Source organism: Rhinolophus hipposideros (assembly GCF_964194185.1).
Source record: "Rhinolophus hipposideros genome assembly, chromosome: 18".
NCBI classification, from domain to species: Eukaryota; Metazoa; Chordata; class Mammalia; order Chiroptera; family Rhinolophidae; genus Rhinolophus; species Rhinolophus hipposideros.
The window spans coordinates 32984360-33007773 of NC_138064.1; the positions used below are offsets into that span (position 1 = coordinate 32984360).

General features: G+C 34.4%; 1 protein-coding gene across 1 annotated transcript in view; it reads right to left on the reverse strand.

The window, feature by feature from the left end:
* The window catches only part of VPS50 (VPS50 subunit of EARP/GARPII complex), a 137481-nt gene that overhangs the window by 90178 nt on the left and 23889 nt on the right, over positions 1 to 23414 (reverse strand). The window contains exons 3-9 of the mRNA XM_081079868.1: positions 11251 to 11373; positions 10004 to 10075; positions 7092 to 7145; positions 6204 to 6274; positions 5411 to 5528; positions 5293 to 5328; positions 4030 to 4112 (exon numbers count right to left, since the gene is read on the reverse strand). Of these exons, the coding sequence (XP_080935994.1) occupies positions 4030 to 4112; positions 5293 to 5328; positions 5411 to 5528; positions 6204 to 6274; positions 7092 to 7145; positions 10004 to 10075; positions 11251 to 11373 (557 nt within the window). The remainder of the gene's footprint in view (positions 1 to 4029; positions 4113 to 5292; positions 5329 to 5410; positions 5529 to 6203; positions 6275 to 7091; positions 7146 to 10003; positions 10076 to 11250; positions 11374 to 23414) is intronic.

The window sequence follows — 23414 nt, forward strand, 5'->3', positions numbered from 1 at the left end:
TATGAGAAATACCACCCCTTGGTATCTGTGGAGGTTTGGTTCCAGGACCCCTGCAGAAAACAAAACCTGAGGACGTTCAAGTCCCTTATATAAAATGGTGTGGTATTTGCACATGACCTCTATTTGCACATAGGCTACAGCAGGGCATGCCTACATAGGATTTCATTCAGGCATGCCACTCGCGTTGCACATGGCAAATCCAAATTTCAGTTTTGGGAACTTTTTGGGGTTTCTTTTCTCAAATATTTTTGATCTGTGGTTGGTTGAATCTGTGGATGCAGAACCCACAGATATGGAGGGCTGATTCTGTATCTCTGTTCAAGCATAGCACTCAGCAAACTAAGTTATGAGGGTATGCAAACTTTTCAATGCATAATCCAGAATGCTTTCAGGTTCACTCAAGCAGTTTCTTTCTAATGAAATGAAAAATAATAAAGCAGTTTTGACTTTTTAAAATAACTTTCCTTGAAACTAATTTAGATAAATCTCAAGTGAAAAAGAAATTAAATTCTTCATTCAGATGTACTTTAACATAAATTCACTCTGATTCTTATTCCCAGTAAACCTCAACTATACAGCTTTCTGTCAATCAACTAAAAAATGTCAAATAATATAAAAATGTTCCCCATCAGTTATAAAAGTGAATAAAACTGGTGTTACAGTATCTTTTATTAAAGAAGCTGAAACACAGCACATCTCAAGGAAGACACAAGGTACTGAAGAGGTACCCATTTTCTTTCATTTTTCAATCAACTGGGTGCATCATATTACTTGGTATTTCATATATTAAACTATATAGTCATATAACCTGATACTTACTAGATATACAGTCAATGGATCTTTGTGCAAAAGCAAATCTGTGAATTCTGTTTTTCTTACTTTCAGAATCGTAAGAGACAGCCCTCAGTTGTTCCATGTAATGTACTCCTAAAACCACAGAGTCTCTAACGTTACCAAAAATTTTATTTCAATAGAGGAGGGATGTGACTAGGAAAGAAAAGAGGACTACATGATGTATGAAGGACAAGCAGGTACTTTATACATATTTACTTGCCTGCAATAAAAAAAAAAAAAATCACACCAGAATCCAGAAATGTTCTGAATCATGGTTTCCTTAATCGACATTTCTAAATGAAATAAATAAATAAATAAATATATATGTATATATATATATACATGTATATATATATGTGTATACATATATACATATACACTCAGCAATGATAGCAATTTATTCTATTTTTATAAATATATTTTGGAGGTTGTTTGTATTTGAAGACCAGACTATACTGTAACAGAACTGAATATGAAAATCTCTTTCAAAGTTTTTAAAAGTAATATAAATTAGGATAACACTTGATACATTAATTGAATGCTTACTTTGTGCCAGAGGGTGTTAAACAGTCTATATGTATTTATCTAATCCCCCAACTGCCCTGTAATATAAGGACTATTATTCACTTCATTGTACAAATGAGAAACCTGAGTGGTTAAGCAATTTCATGATTCTCTAGTCATCGACTAGAAATGAAAATAAATTTAAATGTTAAAGAAATTGAGAGTGCAAATTCAGTTGGAAATTAATTACTATTCCTATGATTATCGCAGTGTCCAATGATTTTTCACTCTGATTCACTCAGGTTCAAGCAAAGATTAAATTTTGCCTTTGGCTAAATTCTACAGACCCAGGTAAATCAAAGGAATAACGTGTTGATAAATCATGTGTGAATAGACTCAACTAAAGAGCTCAAGAACAGGTTCAATATTGGATTTAGATCAGAAAGAAAAGAGTAAAAGACAGAAAAATGCATAGGATAAAAAAATGCATCTAATTAACAAAGACAAAAAATAAAAGGAAGTTAGAATAAAATTCCTGTCATTTTTATGGACTCAACCTGTCCCGTGTATCAGCTAACTCTATAGCTATATCCCATGTCACGTTATCTGCAAGAAGTGAACAAACTTCTCATGCTCTCCCAACTAGGAACAAAAGGGTTAAAATATGAGTTGGGGAGAAAAGCAGATGGGGTTGGACAGGATGAATGGTGGCTGGCAAAGGCAACAGTGCTGCTATGTGAGGGAGAAAACTGCTGGGGGAGGGACTGTCATCACCACCAAACAATTCCAACTAATAGCTCCGCTCCCTGAGCCATCCTGAAATTGTCAGTAAATCACCAAGTTTAAAACACAACTCTATGTTTTCCCAGTCTTCAATCTCTCACTCTTTCCCATCAATTTTCAGTTATTGAGGGTTCTCCCTCTCAATTGCCTCTCTCTCCTCTTTGTAAAATTCCCTCATTCTACACTTATACTTCAACCAAATCTGTCCCCAACAAGGTCAACCCTGACTGCTTGGTTGCTATAAGGCCAATAGATAGACATTTTCAGTCCTCATGTTGCTTGGCGTCTCTGCAACAACCTCTGTAATCGCATACCCACAGCCCCGTCTCTTGGCTTAGCTAACTCCCCCTGCTCTCCCTTTAGGTCCTCCTCAGCCTTGAACCTCTAAGGAGGTTAAATCCCAATGCTCCCATTGGGTTCTCAACTTCTTCCTTCTCTCTAAGGCCCCATCCCACTTGCGCCTTCCTCAATTCTGGTTCTTCTGGATAGACTACGTTCTCTAGAAAACCAGGGATGGTATTAGTCATATTATGTATGGTTTATCACCCTATAGCCAACTCCAAAGCAAAGCACCCGGCACAGAATAAACGCTCAGTAAATATGTAACTGCCTGAATTATGTTCACCCCGTCATAAACAAGCTGTTCTCAATATAACAGATTTATCATCACAGAATGAACTAAATGTGTGCTTTGCTTTCTCAGGACCCCACAGCCCTTGTTAAAATTTTCAAATATAATCAATATACTAGAGCTTGTTCTCATTTCACTCAATGTAAAAAGTGTAAATGACATAATCAAGTTTTTAATAGTGATAGTTATTCACTGTCAAAATGGAAAAAACTAAAATGTCACTGGTATCACCCAACTATGTATTTCCTAACCCAATGAAAAGTGTGTTGCTTCAGTATGCATAATCCTAAAGAAAAAAATACCATAAATATTTAAATAGCATCTCAGTGTGGGGGGAAATATCTAGCCCTTATCCTATACCCAGCAGAGACCTATAATGTGAGAGTATATTAAAAGAAAAAATCTAATTCAAAGCTGTATTAATGTTTTGATGTACCATAATTTTTTTATTTTATAGTTACTAGCAATCAAACATCTATAATATCAGTATGCCATGCTGACTGTCAGAATTTCCATACAGGAGAAACTAAGGGGCTATATTCTAGGATAGGTATGAATTTAATTTGAAACGGGGTTTGCTTGACAAGCACACTATTTCACTTAGATTGTACGTTTATTTATGATGGTTTCAGAGGAATGATGGAAATTACACCTGGGAATTAGAGTCTCCCCAAGGTGCTGTCACCAGTAATACAAAACCTTCACTTTAAGTAGACCAAAAATCCATTAATAAAGTTAGAACTAATAGCAAAGAATGCAGTGGTTATTTTTACACTGTACATTTTATAAATAAACAAAAGATGTAACTTGCTTAAATGTTACAAACATGACTATCACATAAAGTGAGTTCATACTTAAATTTTCCAAAACAAATTCTTATCATGATGAGCCAAACACTTGAACCATGTGGATCTGAAAACCAAATTACTCTGAATATTTATAAACTGGGTGAAGTTAAGGAGGAAGAATTCCCAAAGCAATATAATGGAGTTGTGAACAGATAAATGTATTCTTCTCCACTACTCTATAAAATCAATCAGATTGGAAAGAACATGAGTTTTGGTGAGGTGACAAGAAAGGAGAGGACTGAAAAGTATCTGATCTTTCACATCTTAAGAATTATTATTTATAATTTTATTGTACTGCCCATTTATAGACAGAAATGCTAAAACACAGCACTTAATATGATATTTTTAATGTATATCAGGGTATGTTGCACAACTCCTACATTAAAAACAGGCAATAGAGTCAGCTTTTATATTTTTATATTAGCTTACCTTATGCAGCTGTAATGTTTAAAAGTGCTGGCAGCTTTCTGACATTCCAGGCACAACTGAATAGCTCCTGGGTAGTCTTCCTCCTTAAGATAACAACAAGAAGTTAATAGACTGGAAACATTTTTCTTAAAGCCCCTGAAGAAAACAAATCTCTATTCATACTCCATCCAAAAAATTACAGAACCAGAAAATTTTAATTCCTTTTAAATAAGGATTAGAATACCAACAACAGATAAATAATAAAACACAAAGAAGCAACTAGGTCCAGACCTAAAATATATGCACAGAAAAAATATTCTGTTCTCTGAAGTACACAGTAACATCTCTCTGAGACCATGACATAGATAAAGCCTATATAGAATTCTACTCATAACCTGCTTCACAGGAAAGTGTTCTTTAACTGTTAACATATCTTCTTTCAGTAATGTTTATATAAAACGTTCCAAAACAATATGCATTCTACTTGCAATCAACATTCAACAGTTCTACCTCCAAAAAAATCAATCAATATTTTTACACAAACAAATTTGGAAAAAAGTGCAATATTCATTAATAGCCTCAGAATATTTTTTATCACCTAAACAGTAATTTAATGCCAAATGAATTTCTCATACGGATTTCTCAAACCCTAGTTTAGCAGTTAATAGTTTAGAAGTAATACAGAGATTATACAGAAAACCCTAAAAACCATTCTCCTTAAGCTCTTATCTAAATTCAAACCACTGGGAATGCTGAGATGATGACCAAATACCTACACGAAGGAGCTCAGTATTAATGAGGAAACACAAATATAACACTAAACTTTCATGAACCTTATAACAGAAGTAGATCGAGAATGTTAACAAAGCATCAAAGAGAAAACACATGGCTCACTCAGAAAACCAATTAATATATGAGATGTACCAATTAATATCTCAATTAATATACCAAACATAATTAAAACATGACATGCACCTTAAATCACTACCATATATTAGATAAAAACAAAACAATTTATTGCTATTTGGGTGCAAATACAATCAAAAGATACTAAGGTTAACATTCCTATGTTGCTACAAACTAAACATTTCTCCAAACAAATTTTTGTAAATGAAGTATATAATGTCAATAGAAAAATGCTCTAGAGTAAGTACCTTTACATGTCTAAAAATGTTCTTTATACCATATACCAATTTGAGAAAAATGCTCATCTGTGTGTTTTCACTATAATTTTTCTATTTAATATTATCAGGATTACCAAACTTCTAAGCCTTGTTAACTTACCTCTAGCATTTCACTTAAGCGCACATCTGTTCTTTGCTGAAAAAAACAAAAATCAAAGGTAAAATCTGTTTCAACCACAAAATTAAGTTTTAATTTTTAAAAAGTAACCTGTATATACCAATGTTTTTATAGTTCGCAGAGATTTCAGAAGTCCAATCAGCAATTGACGTTTCCTTTGATTTGCAAGAAGGCCTAAACTAGCTTGAGTAAAACCTTCCTTTGCAATATTCAAGTGTCTGCAAAAGTGAACAATAAATAGTTAAAGTTTTCTACTATAATAAAAATACTATCCACAAGAAAAAATAGGCAACTAATGAGGTAGTATCCTGCATTATTCACTGTGATTACTACCACAAATTTATGTGACAAACTCATTCAACAATTCAATTTAAGCCAGCATTACTCTAAGTGTGATGTGTGGACTGGTGCCAATCCTCAAACTATTACTGGTCCATCACAAGAAAAGTACAGAAATTCAGAACAAGCATTTACAAATATGTAGAGCAACAGTGGACAATAATTTTATATTTGATGAATAATAAAAAAAATGGGAATGTCTTTTGCATGTCTTTGTTTTGTTTTTTCCCATTTCCCTAGTATTTTGCTTTTATTACATTTTACAAAACTAACAGTCTGTAACAAAAAGTTGGAAATTAAAAAAGAAAAACCGGTCTTTCACTGCAGAAAGTTTGAGAAGCATTAAGCAATACAAAAATAGTAATATTTTTAAGCCATAACTAGATCTATAGCCATTTCCCACATACCTTCTTAGATCAAAGCATAGGTTCCATTAATGAATGGTATTCTACAAACCACAGTCATAATAAAAAAACCAATTATCAATGACAGTTTCACAGTTTTTCTTGAAATGTTTTCCAGCTTAAAGAACAAAATAGCATCAAATGCTGTACCTCCTCCCATTTGTGCAGATAACAGCCGCTAACTGAAGACCTGTCTGTAATGAGGTAACTCTTTCAAGTTCCTATGGAAAGATGAAATATAGGTTATTGTTTGAGGCATTTTATTTTCTTTGCTATTTCTATGAGACTTTAACAAAAACTTTAGTGGGTTTCAAAGAAAAGGTTACTTGGAAAATAAAGTGGGAAAAAAACACCTGCACCTGAAAACTATTGGCATTTTTCAACAAAATTATTTAAAATGACAACCTTCAATTGATTTTCACAATGACCTATGACAAAACATTTAGTTAGTATTGCTTGTAAGGAAATTTAGACCCAACGTGCTTTTCAAAGGCATAAACAAATACTAATAATATATCCGTTTAAATGTTTCTACAAACAGAATTTCACAAGGCAATCAAGAATATGACAAATATGATTTCTGTTTGCTAAGATGCTTTGACAATGAATGTCTTCATTTGAACACTAGTAGGTACTTCAATGGACTTTGAAGTCTGATTTTCTAATGAAAAAATAGATTCAGTGAGAATTCCAATTTTATCATACTCTAAAGACAGACTGTTATATTGCCATTGAGTGTTTATTATTAATGATCTAAGTGTTACAAAGTACACAGATGCAATTTTTACTGGCCATTCTGAAGTTTGGAAAACCAAAGAGATTACTTTAGAATCAGTTATAAATATTCTTTCATTTCTTCAGTTTGGTAAATTCCCCCAAGTAAGTGAAACACACACACACACACACACACCAAATAGTTAATATATTGCTACAGAACTATAGACAAAATTATAAATTACAATATTTCAACAGTTTCAAGAGTAAGTCACTCAAACATTTTTTAAATTTCATTATTGAAAGTAACAAATATTATTCTACCTTTACGTAAGCAGGCTGCTTCTCAAGGATTAAATCTGCTACTTTTTTAGAGACCTGTAAGAACACACAATCAAACAAAAGAAGTGATAGGAAAAAAACCCTCACACTTCCTATTACAATTTACATTTAACATTTTTGCAAGAAAATGCCCAGGTCTACCCAGTAACTTCTACAGAAGATATTGGCAGGCATTGACCACACCTCTGGGCTATAAAATTAGTAAAAGATACAGCACAGAGCACAGGACTTGCTCCTTAACAGAAAGTCAGTAAATGGCCATTATGGCTGTGAATAATATGAGTATATATATAATATGAGTATACAATAACCACTATCTGATTTAACTAACATGCACAAAAGTGTAATCATTTTCAAGGGTACAGGATTTGCTTTTAAAGATGAACTTGTTAAGATAAATAAGTGTTTAATCAACTGCATTTATGGAGCCAATATCTGGAAAACAGAGAACATCCTCGTTCCCTTTAGGTCCTTTTTCACACCATAAGAAGACCAACAGTAATTTAGTCCTCTCCCTCTAAACAATTGAAAACACATATCGTTTTGAAATGCTATGGAGATAGCTCAGGTTTTCTCAGTTCATTCCATGAATAATGTTAACATATGCAAGCCAGAATTAATAATGATTTTGAACATGATACTTATTTTACAATTTCAGGAGCCCCTGCCAGATTACATACAAGGTATCATGTCCAGCACAAAGCATGGTGCATGCAAGGTATTTAGTGAATGTTTGTTCAAGAAACCAAATTAGGTCCCCTTCCACAGGCCACCTGAGAACAAAATGTCACACACATTCACTTATTGCATTAATCCTTTCGTGTTTTCTTAATCTGCTTTGATTTGTATATATGTATAGATTTGTATAGATATGAATTTGTACAGATAAACCCTGACAAAAACTCACCTAATTTTACCAAATTGGGTTTTTTAAAAAAATGGATGATGCAGACATTGTTAGTCTATCCTGTGCCAGGCAGTATACCTGGTGCTTTTCCTACATTATCTCAATTAGTACTCATGACAATCTATAGAAATGGGTTATATGCTTCCTCAGTTTCCAGCTGAGTAATCTTAAACATAGTAGTAACTCAACCATAGTCCCAGTTAGTAAATTGCAAAGCCAGAATTAAAACCGAGGTTTAGCAAATTCCAAAGGTCATGATGCTCTATGGCCCTTGTGATGTGGCTCATTCCCGAAAGAATATCACCACACAAAGCACAGAGGGAGGAGTATGTATTTAAACAGAAGGCAAAAGACGCCACCATTCATTAAAATCTAATTCTCTAAAAGCACATCATATTTTGACTCCACAACTCTCCACTGCTCAAATCCCTTCCCCACACACGGCTGCTACTCCCAGAGAGACGTCTGGGTGTAATACAAAAGCAAGAGAAGTATACAGTCACGGGCTGCTTAACAATACGTTAGCTTCAGCAGCTGGTTTTGGCATTATGCCAACACCATAGGGTGCACTGACACAAACCTCGTGGTCCCCCCCACCACACACCTAGGCTGTATGGTGTAGCCTATTGCTCCCAGGCTACAAGCCTGGGCAGCATGTTTCTGTGCTGAAGACTGTAGGCAACTCTGATACAATGCTATTTATGAATATAAACATATTTAAACATAGAAAAGGTAGTGTAAAAGTACGGTATAAAAGATAAAGTGTGTGTGTACACGCACCGCATGCATGTTGGTGGGGGCAAAGGAAGTGCTGTAGAGGTAGGCGTGGGGGGGGAGAGAAGATGTTAGAAGGAAGGGAGAGAGGGAAAGAAAAGATGGGGAGAGAAAGGTAGAGCAAAGATCAAAGGAAACTCAGAGAGATAAAGCCTGAATGGAGGAATACGAGAGGGGGGAGGCAGAGACAGAAGGGGAAAGAGATAGGGAGGAATGGGAAGAGAGATAAAGAGAAAGAAACAAAAGGAAGGGCAGTGAGTTTGGGGGAGGCGGTGCCCACGCTCCCTTCCCCCCAGGGCTCTCCTCCTCTCACCCCCACTTCCAGGCCCCAGCCTCCAGCAGGCACAAGGCAGGTGGACAAGCATGCTGAGCCTCCTCGTCTATTTAGCAGTAAATTCACATCTTGGATCCAGCCTTTCCTTCCAACATTGCGAACAAATCTTTGCTTATAATCCACATGGGATCTTTGCGTGTGCAATCAGTCTGACTGTAATGTCGTTCTACGGTGCATGACTGCGTCTTCCTTTATTTGTCAGATGTATTATTAAAACTTGTATCTTAGATTCAAATAAATTTATTACTACTGCTCCTTTAGTATTAAAAAATTAACAAGACCACATACTATCCCTATTTAATCTTCTACCGTATAATCTGAGTTTTACAAAAGGAGTTCAGCCTAAAATGAGGAAAATACAGAATCACAGAATTTTACGGCATTAGAGAAAATGCAGGCCTAACCCAACACTTCACTGATAAAAAGAGATTTAGCAAGGCTAAGTGAATTGCCAACGTCACATAATTAAACAGTGACTGGAATCCGACTTTCTGAATCTTAGCCCTAGATTCTCTTTAGACCTACTTATCTTTGAGATAAGAAAACTCAATCACAAAACTCCAGGTAGTTTTGCAAAACAAGAAACCTAGAGATACTTAGTAATCTGAAAAAAAAGTTCAAAATTATTTGATCACATTTAGGATACCAAAGAAAGAACTATAAGTTCTAGAAGCAAATCTATCAGGTACCAAATGTGAGGGAAAACTGAACAAGCATTAAATTTTAATATAAATGTATCATTTGAGTCAGTCATATTAAATAATAAGATTTGTTTAATATGTTAATATATTAGTTAAACCATAAAATCTGCAAACATCACACCTCTCTGCTCTGTCTCATTTAGTTTTGTCAGGAAAAAAATGTGTCTTTTTCACTTACTGCAGCTTGCTGTTGTTTCAACTTGTCTCTGTACTCCTCCAAGTCTTGCAAATTGAGAACAGGAGGGAGCTTCTAAAAAACAAATCCATAAAGGAAAAGTAAAAAATAAATTGTTTAACTTGGTTTCATTCACCGGCACACCTCTAACTTATGAACTATAATCTGTGTGTACAAAATACTGTCCCATCCCATTCCCGCCCATTTCTCCTCTCCTCCCACTTCCCCACTAGACTGCAGACATGAAAGCCTCCACACATACACATCTTTGTTACCCACCCCTATATCTCCCTCTGGAACTTGAGAGATGCTCAAGTTCCATCCCTCACCCCTATCTCTGCAGCCTACACCTCCAGAAAACAGCACTACCATTGGGACCCCTGGCCCTGGGTCCCAATGGGGAGACACTGCTTTCATGGCCTGTGACAGGAGAATATGAGAAAAGTCCCTCATGCCAATCCCCCACTCTACCAGCCATAGGTAGACCCCCACCTGTCTTATGACAGAACTCAAGACATACTTCCCCTCTAATACTATGAACGGTAACTAAACACTATGTTGTGACGATGACAGTTGTTGGAGTACATTTTAAATTATACATTGGCTTTCGGAGGATAGTGTGGGAAACTAACAAAAATGTACAGCATTTATGTGTAGATGTGAAACTCCAAGTTAAACTCCAAGTACCAGTCAACTGACTGATGAAACTTCAGGATGAACTGGGGAATGACTTTGTATATGCTGCATATGAAGTATTACATAGGTACTGTATTTGGTCTTGCCTAAAACCAAATTAACTATTCTGATTTTTTGAAGTTCCTATAAATTTAAAATGCCAATGTTGTAAACATTATGGCATAGGGGTATTTATTATGACTAAACATGATATAACTAATTATGTAAATATATATTTATCTTTAAAAGTCTTAGAGTTTTTCTAAACATATTTAGTCAACATAAAATAAGATATAGGCAGCATACTAACATATAGTTAAAAACCAAAAATACAGATATGTTTCCTGGGCCAATATTCTACAGATGCACTTAATTTTACATTTTTAAAAATGATGTCATCTTTAAACAATGCTAACAGCAACAATGCTGTTCATTTAATTACAATATGGTCATTATAGACCAATCCTGATATCAAAATACATAGCGTCCCTGAAAAGCATTCAAATCCCACTCACAAATTCAATCACTAGAAAAAAAATAGGCTTTAGATAGGTTTTAATGAATTTTTTTTTTACCTCTAGCTCATATTTAACAATATCAAATGAGTCTGTAGAAAAATATACTTGTTCAATACTATTAATTAGTTCTTGTTCAGCTTGAGGGTCACTAGGCTGTTCTTGAAGTTCTCGGAATTCCTCCTTTAAGAAAAAAAATCATAATTACAGGACTTATAGCTGTTATAATTCTATCTACACGGAAATAAATAATCATCTGTCTTAAATTTCCTGGGAACCATTCTGACCAAGGAGACAAACTTACAGAAAACAGGAAAGTTCATCGAAAATTAGGAAATAGCCAAATACTAGAAATTAAAAGAACCAGTCAGTTTGAAGATTCAGATTTTACTTTCAATTCCTTGTGTGTCAACTAGTTGAGAGAACTTAGATGTTTAACGAAATGAAAAAAAACAATGTAATCATCTAGTATCTGTCATACATACATATCACATATATACACGTTTTCATCATGTAACGTCATTCTAAAATCTGTTTCACCAAAGATTAAACAGGGAACATCTCAATGACTTTTGGGTCACAATCAGAATCGGAACCGTGAGCAGCAGACATCCTTTCTTCGGCTGAAAATCTCACTGCTCAGCTAAGAAACCCTGGCTCCAGAAAAGGTTCACAAAAGGTTCACTTAGCTGTGCTAAGTCTATGAGATTTCCTTCAAGTGTACTTACTAATACTGTAATTAATGATCGGATTATGAACCTAAAGCTCTGTATTTGATACAGATGCTTATTTCTAATGATACAGAATGGGGTTTCAGTGAATTTATATAAAGAGCTTGACAGACAAATCCCTACCCCTAATGTTAGCATCTTATCCTACACAATTTCACTGCATAATTGATAAACCTTCAGTTAACTGAGAAATTTCAGTAATCCAGATACCCACTGTCTGCCACACTAATTAATCAAGACATTATTATAGACATAACAATTTAGCCATTTGATTTTATATTCAAATTAATCTCAAATGCATTTAAGTACACAAAAAGAAACCAGTATTTTAAATCATTTTGCAGTTATTAAAAGAATACTTAAAAATTCTTAATGAATCATCACTAACTAAATATACAAAAATTATCTGGTCAACTAGAGGACATTATTTTTCCTCTAGAGGTACTCTAGATTATTTTATTGCAAGGCATATTTTTCATTTATAAAGAAAGCCTCATATTAAAAAGAGCCTTACAGCATACATATCCCTTACATTTTAATTTATATGTCAAATTTGTAAAATTATTAACTATGAAATTATCTCCTCTTAGTAGATTCAAACTAAAATATTAGAGCAATAAATCTGAAACTCAAGAGAATATTTAACTGCTTACATTTAAAATTGCAGTAAATTTAAAAGAGAATAAATACGACGTAAAAAAAATCAAAACTGCATATAAGTACATGAAATAGAGAATGCTACTTCAGTACTCAAACTCAATTTATAAAATACACTAACAAAAAAGGTCAAAGGTACAGCCACCACCGATTTCGCATCCAATTAGTTACTATGAGGACAGTAAGAAACCATCGTCCTATCAAGAGGAGCTGTATTCATTCCAGTGAGGTTTAGCTACAACACACTAATTTGAGTAGCATTGGACAACAGCACTGAGGAACAGATTTGGGTTAAACCTACACCACCTGCAGAAGGTTCCCACAGGCAATGCCTCCCTGCATCCGATGGAAATTTGAAATAACAGTGAGCCATGAAATAGAGATCAGAAATTCCTGGCAATTTCCCTCTCTAAAAGTCCACCAGAATTTGAAGTATCAGCTTCAAATGCTGCAAGCTGAGAGAATAAAGCCCAAATGAGGATACGGTAATGTTGCCTCACTGGGAATTCCACAGCTACTAGCAATAAATGTATTTGGCACCATTCAAAAAAAAAAAAAATGAAGATTATGAAACTGCTAAGATTGAAAACCATCAGGTATGGAGCTAAGGCAAAAATTCAAACAGACTGCAATGAATGAGCACTTTCATCTTAAATGTATAAATGCGAACATCCACAGAGATTCTCCATATACTTCCTAATCAATTGATCTAAAGGTAAAGACACTTAGGTTTTAGTTGCAACTCAGCTATTAACCTTGGGCAGCTTACTTAGTCTCTCCCTGCCTAGCTTTTCTCGCCCATAAAGGACACACGGACGGACGGACACACACACACACACACACACGTACACATGTACATGCACTCTCAAAATGACACTGAAACAAATATCCAAAGTTATAAGGATGCCAAATGGAAAACACCATTTCATTTATAAATATCTCACAAGCATACATTTCACAAATGTGATGAATCTGTAAAAAAGAATACAATCTGTGTATGTATCTAAAAGGTCAAATGCCATTCCTTCCTAGAGAACTAAGCAATTATATCACAGAGAACAGACAAACCCATATAATTTCAAAGAACTGAGATGTAACACTTGACACTCTAAGTAAACTGGAATAGGAGAGGAATAACACCAACAGAGACGGAAAAAGAAAGAGCACACAAAGTAGGAGTCAATCCATATCAAATGCCCAACACTATATTCCTAGAAAATATCCTCTCCTTTCAGACAACTTAGTATTAATAGCTGCTGTGTAAAAGCATAAATCTGAACTCATTCTGACAAACGTCATCTGCTCAGAATCCCGATCACCTTTTAATCTCACTGCACGAGGAGGCACTAAGACTGTTTCTCCTAATCATTCCTAAATGCTTCATTGCTGTTTGCTGAGATTTCTTCTTGTTCTCCATTATTACGCTCTGTAGTGCCAAGGCACACTGTAGATAATCACTCATCAAACTACAATTAATTACAGTGAATTACATTCTTTTTTTCAAAGGAATATAAGAAAAAGAAAGGAAACACAACATGTTCTTGTTCTGATAGTGAAATTTTTCCACAAACTCTGAATAAAAGGTTTATCTCTTCTAACTAGAGATAAAAATAAATGTTAGATGATTTTAGGGATATTTTATGTATGCAAATTAGAAAAAATTAACAGAGACATCTAGATTGCATATTCTTAACACAATTACTCCCTAATTTTGCCATTATGTAAACTGGTTACCTAGGACTGGAGATGCACAAAAATGTGTAATTCTTTATCTAAAACAGAAACAAATTTGCAAACCAATACATATGTATGAGGCAAAATTTTACATAAACAAAATGAACAAAAGATTTCCTACAAAACCGTTTAAAGGGCAAAATCAGGGGAATAGAAAAACAAATGAAACTCCTTATGCCATATTAAAATATGTCACTATATTTTTAAAGTTACAATACTATTAGGTACTTACGCTAAGTTGGGAATAAAATACTTCAGTCTTACTAAATATGACTAAAAATTTTCAAGGATTTTATTTTTATAGTAAATTTTATGTCACATAGTAACTAAAAAAATACATAGTATCATTAGTAGTGGTATAACTGCTCTGTAAAACTTGAAAATCCAAAAGCAATTTGTCAACAAATACAGACCATCAACTATGCCACAAATTGCCTGCTAATGGTAGTCAACTACACCTAAAATAAAAAGTACATCAATGTCAGCCCAGAATTAAAGCTGGAGAAAAACTACAATTGAAGTAATAAATTATAAAGGGGCTAAAACCAAAAGTTCCTTTAGCAAAGAAGTACAAATCAAATCTCTCTTCCATACCATCATTAGGAAATAACTTGCCTACCTTCAAAGCTCTATTACCTTACCTTTCCCAGTCAAGTCATATATTTCAATTTAACAATTTTTTTAAATTCCCAGAACATAAAAATTCTCCACACTAGGTCATACAGAAACAAAGATGAGTGAAATATAGCTTTTCCCTCAAATAGTTGCTAAAGTAATCAGGAGATCAGATGAATAAACAATAACAATGCAAAGCAGAACTTAAGGGAGATACAGACAAAACAAAGGGAATCAACGGATAGTTGAGTTCACATCTGAGGGAAGAGGTGGCATTTACAGAATATGGGAACAGGTAAATTTCAACTTTGAGAAACTGGGGGAACAAGGTTACAAATAAAATAAAGCATGAGTAAAAATATCATGGTGTGAAAGCATACAACAGGGTAAGCAACAGAGAGTAGCTTCTGGCAGGGTAGAAAAATTTCATGGGGGAGAGCATGCATGTACACTGAGAGGCAATAAAATGCAACAATTGAGATTTTTTTAATCTAATATGTTTTTATATACGCTAGAATTATATTTTTCCTTTACTAAAAATACAATATCTTTAACACTGTGACAGGTGGTATATCAAAAAAGCATAAATATACAATATATTCTTAACATAATAAACCAAGCAGGATTATTTTAGGAAAGTGGTGGACAACAAGAAAGTTATTCAATATTGCAGAGACTGTCTTTTACAGCAGTCACAATACACGATAAGGTTGCATATAATACTACCTAGCCTATTTTTCTATTTTGATCATCTCTGAGATAAAGCTACATGAACATACATATAAAAATGCACGTCATAAATGTAACTTGATGAAAAATGAAGAAAAACAATCAGAAATTTAAGTCAACATCTTTGATTCTAACCAAGCCTTTTTTCCTCTCAACATAACAAAAGGTTTTATGAGAACTGAGGACTCAAGTCTATAAAACAATTGGAGCCCTCGAGTATAAGGTGTTATATAAAACGTTTCCAGAATATTTATGATTTCTAAGAAACTAGGCTATAACTTTACAAAGCAATTTCCCACTTAAGAGCTTATATCTTAAGGGAATGTATTCAAGTTTAAGAGTGGGGGAAAAAAATGACTACCAATTTTGCATTTAACCACTTCTTTGAAATTACACAAAATACCACACTATTAAAAACACCAACCCAAGTTCAGGACATTCAATTCTATTCACTTCTATAAATGTAAAAAGTTAGCTATAACAACTTAACAGTTCTCCTTACCATTATTAAACACAATGCTCTCTTTAATTTTGAAAAGCAATTTAACCTAATTTTTAAACCCACAGAACAGCTTGGAAACTTAAAATTAGTAGCTTTTTATGCAAACAAAAAGATGTCTGCAAAAATCTTCATTTCACAGGTCAGGTTTTAAAAATCCCACGGAAAATTTATGGAATCAAATATGAAATGCAAACCAACTTACATTTCTGTGCTTAGCTTTATTAGACCACAGTTCAGATTACACACCTGAATAGAAGAATGAATTGTGTTTGGAGGAAGTAGGGGAGAAAAGGAAGAAATTTTACATTTGTATAATATGAATCTGGGTTTACCAAAATAAATTTTATCAGAAGCTTTTTTCTTTTCTGTTTGCATTTCTTCATCAGTCAACACAAAAAAAATCTGTTCTGTTGTAATAAATTCTAAAGATGGAAATCATAGTCTTATAAAAGTTAACATCATATTAGAGCTCTAATTAAGAGCAAAAGAAAGTTTAGCTACCAAAATCTATGCAGAACTAAAAGGAAGAACAGAAACATGAAGTTTTCAATACTCAATCAGCATTATAAAAATAATAAATCACTGAACAAAAATAGGTTTTCTGTTTCCAAATGAAATAAGGACTCAAGATCACAGATCCCCTAAAGCCATACATATACCATATAAGTTTGTAATGAATTGCCAGATGTCTGATTACGTGGGGAATTGGCAAATTTTCTTAAAATCCCACTAGAACGACAATAATAATCCATCAAAACAGCCGGTTCATCAGTTTGTTTGAGTGTTTTAAATAGCTTTTAAAGCTTACGCTGTTTTTCTTCAGGCTTTCAGTGCCATCTAGTGGAACACTGGTGAGGTTACAGTTTTTAAAAGTTTCAGCAAAGTGATTTATGAATTTTTATCTTTAAAAGATTAGGAAAGCGGCATTTTATTCCAGCTTTATAACATACATATGTGATAAAAATAATGCGTTTTAATAAATTCTATACAATAGTAGCATTCCAAATATACACAAATTTGTTTTTAAAGAAATAGATCATGAATAAAAACTGATTTTATTCATACAATTGTACTGAGTTAACATGTACTAAAAACACAAAATCAGAAAGCGAAAATTTCATATTTGATACTCTGCCAAATATTTTTTTAGTTACTTCTCTCATTCTATAATTACATTTTAACAAGTATTTTCCTAAATTCATTTCTATGAAAAGGAAAACATTAAAGATAATAGCTTTAGAGACATCAAATACATTTTTTTAAAAGCTGTCATTAAAAATGTCTCAGCTTCAGTGAACACCATCGTGTTCTTTGGCACGTGCCTGTCCATTTGGAAGTTAATGCTAAAGAAAAGCCAAATCACACACTGGCGTACAGAGAGAAAAATCCACTGTGTCCATCTTAATTTTGTTTTCCTTTTGGGATTCAAACGTCTCATCAGAACCTCTCTCTCAAAAAGAAATACCATTTAATTCTGAGAAAAGAAACATCACAGCACCGTCAATCCCACTGTCTAAAAACCAGTCTTCCAATTCTTTCACTTTTGACATCCAATAAAATCCTCAGTCCTAAATTCTGCTTTTAAAATGTCTCTCAAAAATTTGACCCTTCTCCCCTTCCTAAATTTCACGTTCTTATCTTCTTCTTAATCAGTATCCTAGTATCCGATCTTTCCACTCAAAAATCTACCTGTACACTAGTTATCCTTCTAAAACAAATGAATCGTCAACTCTAGAAGACCCTGCACTCACTTCTACATACTCCTCCTCCTCCCCTAGTTGTGCTCCCACTGTGCCTACGTTTATACAGACCTCTATTGTCCTTACACTACTCTGCAATTACCTATTTCTGCTTGTCACTCCCACATAGGTTGAGATATTACACCTCAACAATATTACACCTCTTTGCATCTTCAAAACTTAGTAACTACAGCTCAATACATGACTGCCCAATGCACTACATGAATGATCTTTTATGATTTGCTATAAAAAAAAAGGCTATCTTAAAGCATCTGAAGCCAAGAGAAGCATAATTTCATTAATGGTTAAAAACAACATAGCTGATAATTATAATCACAATTATAATTATAATCACAATTATAATTTGATAATTATGATTATAATCATAATTAGAAGTATTTATTGGTAGTCATGAGTGACTAAGAAAAAAACTAAACAATTTTGCAGATCCATAGTTACAGACACTCTTGATACCACCTTCGGAAGACATCTTTTTTAATGATACATAATCCTAAACTGAAAGTTTTTAATCCCAATTACTAAAATCAAAAGTCTCCAAATCATAAACGTCAATACTATTCTGTTTAATACAGATACCAATACGCAGACTCATCTCCTACAGAACTGCTCAGTATATTTTTTTGAATATATATTTTATATCATATCTCTCCTACAAATATTTCAATATAGAAAATATAAAATAGGGCTAAAAGGGCACTTAAAAATCATCTAGCCTAATCACATCTTTTCACAGATGAGGAGACTGAGTCAGAAAGCAATTAAAATGACTTCCCTTTAATAATTGAATATTTAAAGTCATTATTAGAACCTATTAGGTTGGTGCACAAGTAATTGCGGTTTAAAAAGTTAAAAATAATTGCAAAAATCGCAGTTACTTGTGCGCCAACCTAATAGCTCTTATTCCATCATGTGGCCATGCAGCAGCCTACCCATCTGTCTCCATGTATTTGCCCCTAAAGAAAGGAGAGTTTGTGGGACAGATCCTTTCAGAAACCTTGCTTCACCTTTGTGTTTGCACCTTATGTCTCTGTTTGGTCCCAAAAAGATGGCTGGTCAGCCAATGACGAGTAAGATTCCCCTGGGGGGGGTGGGGGGGGAGGAGACAACTCAATCGAGGCACAGCGAGTGGGGACCAACAGGAGTACCCATGGGGTTCATAGAGGTGGGCACAGCCCCCCACCTTCCTCTGGCTAAGGAGAGGCTCTGCCTCTGGCTGCATTCCTTCCCACAACCTGCACGGGAAGAGATCCAGTGGTGGGCTCTCCATCTATTCATATGCATGAAGGTTTTGTCCTTTGGGGGAGTACATACATCCTGAGACTTATGGTTCAGCCGCCTGCAGGCAAGGGTGACTGGCTTGAATCAGTTTCCTATTATGATGTATAGGATTCACGGATCTTGTGATTGACAAGCTTTATCCACACCTAACAAATTAATAAAAGTTAATGTGTAAGCCGATTAGGCACCCCAGCCCAGTCCTTGAGGCTGCAGGTCCCTTGGCCCCTCCTAAACTCTAATCATGGCTACTGTCTTTTCTTAACCCTGTGCTCCCCACAACCCTCTTCGCGGGGACACCATCACACTTTATTCACATCGTGGTAAAATTCTGAAAACAAAGCTCTGTAATTAATGTATGGTTTTAGGATTCTTTTCATAGATGCTAAGAAGTAAAGTCAAATCCATTTATCTTGGTTCACAGAAGTATTTTAAGTGCTAGAAAACATTCTGCCCAAACTCCCAGAATGTTATAAAGTAAAAATGCTACAGAATAGGCAAATACTAATAAATATTTGTAGAATGAATTAAGTCGACAAAAACACTTTCTTATATTTAGAAAAACATAGTTTCCAGTTTTGAATGCAAGACATGTCTTTTGTCCCTTTTCCCCTATACTTTTCTCTAATGAAAAAAAATCAAAGGCATAGCTAAACCAATCATATAATAGTAAACATAGCCCAGTCCTATTTGTATTTATAAGTTAATAAAGTCAAGGCTTTAAAAAGAAACCTTATCTTTAAAGAATAATATCAGGAGGCAGTATTTCAATAAAAATTCACAAAACAATATTAATGAGTACTTTCTTGAAATAGGTAACTATATGCTATACAACCACTATAGAAAGTGTTTAAAGATAGATGTAGAGTTAAAAGGTTATGAATACTGATATTTTTATGTTTTTAATCAAGATTTAACAAATACTCTCAAATACAGTTCTAGTAAGTTCTGTAACTACTAAACATGTGGCTACTGCTGTTGTTATATACTATAACAAATTTTGTTCATAATTCTTGTAGCTGATTAAGTAAAAACCTTTCACATATTTCAAAAAGTGTATATTTCTTTAAATGGTTAACAAATTTAGTCTGTAAATACTACCTAGATTAATTTCTTATACCCTTACCTCTGCATGAAAAATCTCCTTAATTTGAAATATAACAGAATCTATTTCCCAGGAATAAAATTTTAGGTCATCACTAACTAACTCTTCATTCTACTTTTCCCCACAAAAATTGTGGCTCTACATTTGAATAACGTGGGGATCTCTAAACACTAGAGACCTGGCTCCATCCCACACACTGTGATTTAATTAGAATGGGGTATGGCCTGGGTACTGGCAATTCTAATGTGCAGCAAATTTGGTCACCACCGACCTTGGCTCTGAACTATATAAGCTAAGTTTTTGAAATCTGTCACAAACTTTCCTACCCTATAGCAAGTTTTATATGGAATCCTAATTTTCTTTTTTACTTTTCTATATTATTTTTCTCTACCAAAATTCCAAATTTTCAATATATGGGTTATTTGAGTCACATCTCTTAAAATGGGATACCGTGTCATCTTGTCTATAAAAAAAACTAGATGATTTCTAAGGTTTCTTCCCACTCATAATTTATATACCATATTTCCCAGAAAATAAGACCTAGCCAGACCATCAGTTCTAATGCATCTTTGGGATCAAAAATTAATATAACACCCAATCTTACATTATATTATATAAGACCCAGTCTTATTTTACTATAATTATCACTATAATATATAAGACCCAGTCTTATTTTACTATAATTATTATTAATTTTTGCTCCAAAAGACGCATCAGAGCCCATGGTCCAACTAGGTCTTATTTTCGGGGAAACACGGTAGGTGCCATGCTGTACATCACATCCCATGACTTACTTATTTTATAACTGGCAGTTTGGACCTTTTCACTCCCTTTACCCATTTCCCATTTCAGCCCCCCACCCCTCACCTCTGACAACCACCAATTTGCAATCTGTATTTTTGAGCTTTGGTTTTTGGGGTTTTATTGTTGTTTTTATATTCCATGAATAAGTGAGATCATACAATATTTATCTTTCTCTGCCTGACTTATTTCACTAAGCATCATACCCTTGAGGTCCATCTGTGTTGCTGCAAATGGAAATATTTTATTCTTTTTTATGACTAAATAATATTCCATTGTGTATATATACCACATTTTTTAAATCCATTCATCCATAGATAGACAGGTTATTTCCATACGTTAGCAACTGTAAATGCTGCAAAGAACATAGGTGTGAATATACTTCCTTGAGTTAGTGTTTTCATTTTCTTCAGATAAATACCTAGAATTAAAATTGCTAGATCATATGGTAGCTCTATTTTTAATTTGGAAGGAACGTCCACACTGTTTTCCATAGCGGCTGCACCAATTTACATTGCCACCAACAGTGTATGAGGGCTCCCTATTCTCCACATTCTCCCCAACATTTGTTACCTCATGTCGTTTTGATAAAACCCATTAGAACAGGTGTGAGGTGTGAGGTGCTATCTCTCTGTGGTTTTCATTTGCATTTCTCTGATGATTAGTGATGATACATATTTTAAATGATTTATTTTTATATAATTGCTTTAAAATTAATGTTGCAGCTAGTTCTTGAGGACCTGAACTTTAATGGCTTCAGACACATGATGTTTATTTGTTTTTCAAATTATTAAACAATACTTCAACAAAATATAAAAGATTAATTTGAAATGATTATTTCAAAATAACCTTTACTTTAATAAAAAATATAGATTGTGAACAGAAAATATAAGCAGAAACAGGTACCAAACAGAATAAGTTACCAAAAACAACAACAACAACACAGTCAAGGTTAATACTACCTCTGGTCTCACACCTCATACACCTGCTAGAATGGCTACTTTCAAAAAGACAAGCGATAACAAGCCCTGGCTCGGGTGTGGAGAAAAGGGACCCCTTGAGCACTGCTGGCGGTGACGTAAACCAGCACAGCCAGTAGGGAAACAGCATGGAGGTCTCTCAAAAAATTAAAAATAGAACTACCATATGATCCAGCAATGCCATTTCTAAGTATTTATCCACAGGAGATAAAACGGGATCTTGAAGAGATATCTACACCCCCATTTTCAGTGTCAGTCAATTAATGAATGGATTTAAAAAAAAATTGCACACACACATACACACACAATGAATATTATTTAGCCATGAGATAGAAGGAAATCCTGCCATTTGCAACAACATGAATGGACGCTGAGTGCATGATATTAAGTAAAATAAGTCAGACAGAAAAAGACAAATACTGTATGATCTCATTTATATGTGGAATCTGCAAAAGCAACTCATGGAAACAAAGACCAGAATGGTGGCTAGGGGAAATGAGGAGATGTTGGTCAGAGAGTACAAACTTCTAGTTATAAGATGCGTAAGTTCAGAGAATCTAATAAAAAGTTTAAAATTAAAAATAAATACAATATGACCTAACTATAAGGTAATATCTGAGTTGTGAAGAATACTCAACATTCAAGATATACCAAGCTACTGAGGGGGAGCAGAATTTGCCACCCTAAAGTATGTCTCTCTGGGATACTGATTATTTTAAGCTGGTTATTTTTAAGAAATGAAAGACTCAGAAACTTTGACCTTCCCCCTAACTGCTGAAAAGAATTTAGATAGAGGACCTGCTTAAGGAAGGGAGCTGTCAATATATATGACTTAGTTTACTATGAATTAGTACATGACAGATAAGGAAGAAGCTAGCAAGGCCCAAAGTCCTCTCTGTGTCCCATTGTTAAAACGGCCAAACACCTATTTACCAAACATCTGCTTTTTCATCTCTAGGTGAACTGCCTTCCTGCCCTTTGAAGTCTCAAACCACTACTCCCCTTTCTGCTTGGCTCAAGATGCCATGTAAGCCTCAACTGCCCAATTTGTCCCCTGGTCCCATATTCTTACAGAACCTCGTGTGCACATACATCATAAATTTGGTTGTTTTCTCCCATTGATCTGTCTCATGTAAATTTGATAATTGGATGAGCTAGAAGAACCAAGAGGAAAGGGGAGAGATTTCCCCCTCCCCTACACTATGCGGTATTCGAAATTTCTGAACATGAGTCCTCTTAACTCTTAATTTCAGGACTGACTGCAAACTGCACCCATAGTAAACTTAGTCTGGAGCTTTGCCACTCTCTGGACCCAGCAACTCTGAAGTTCTCAAA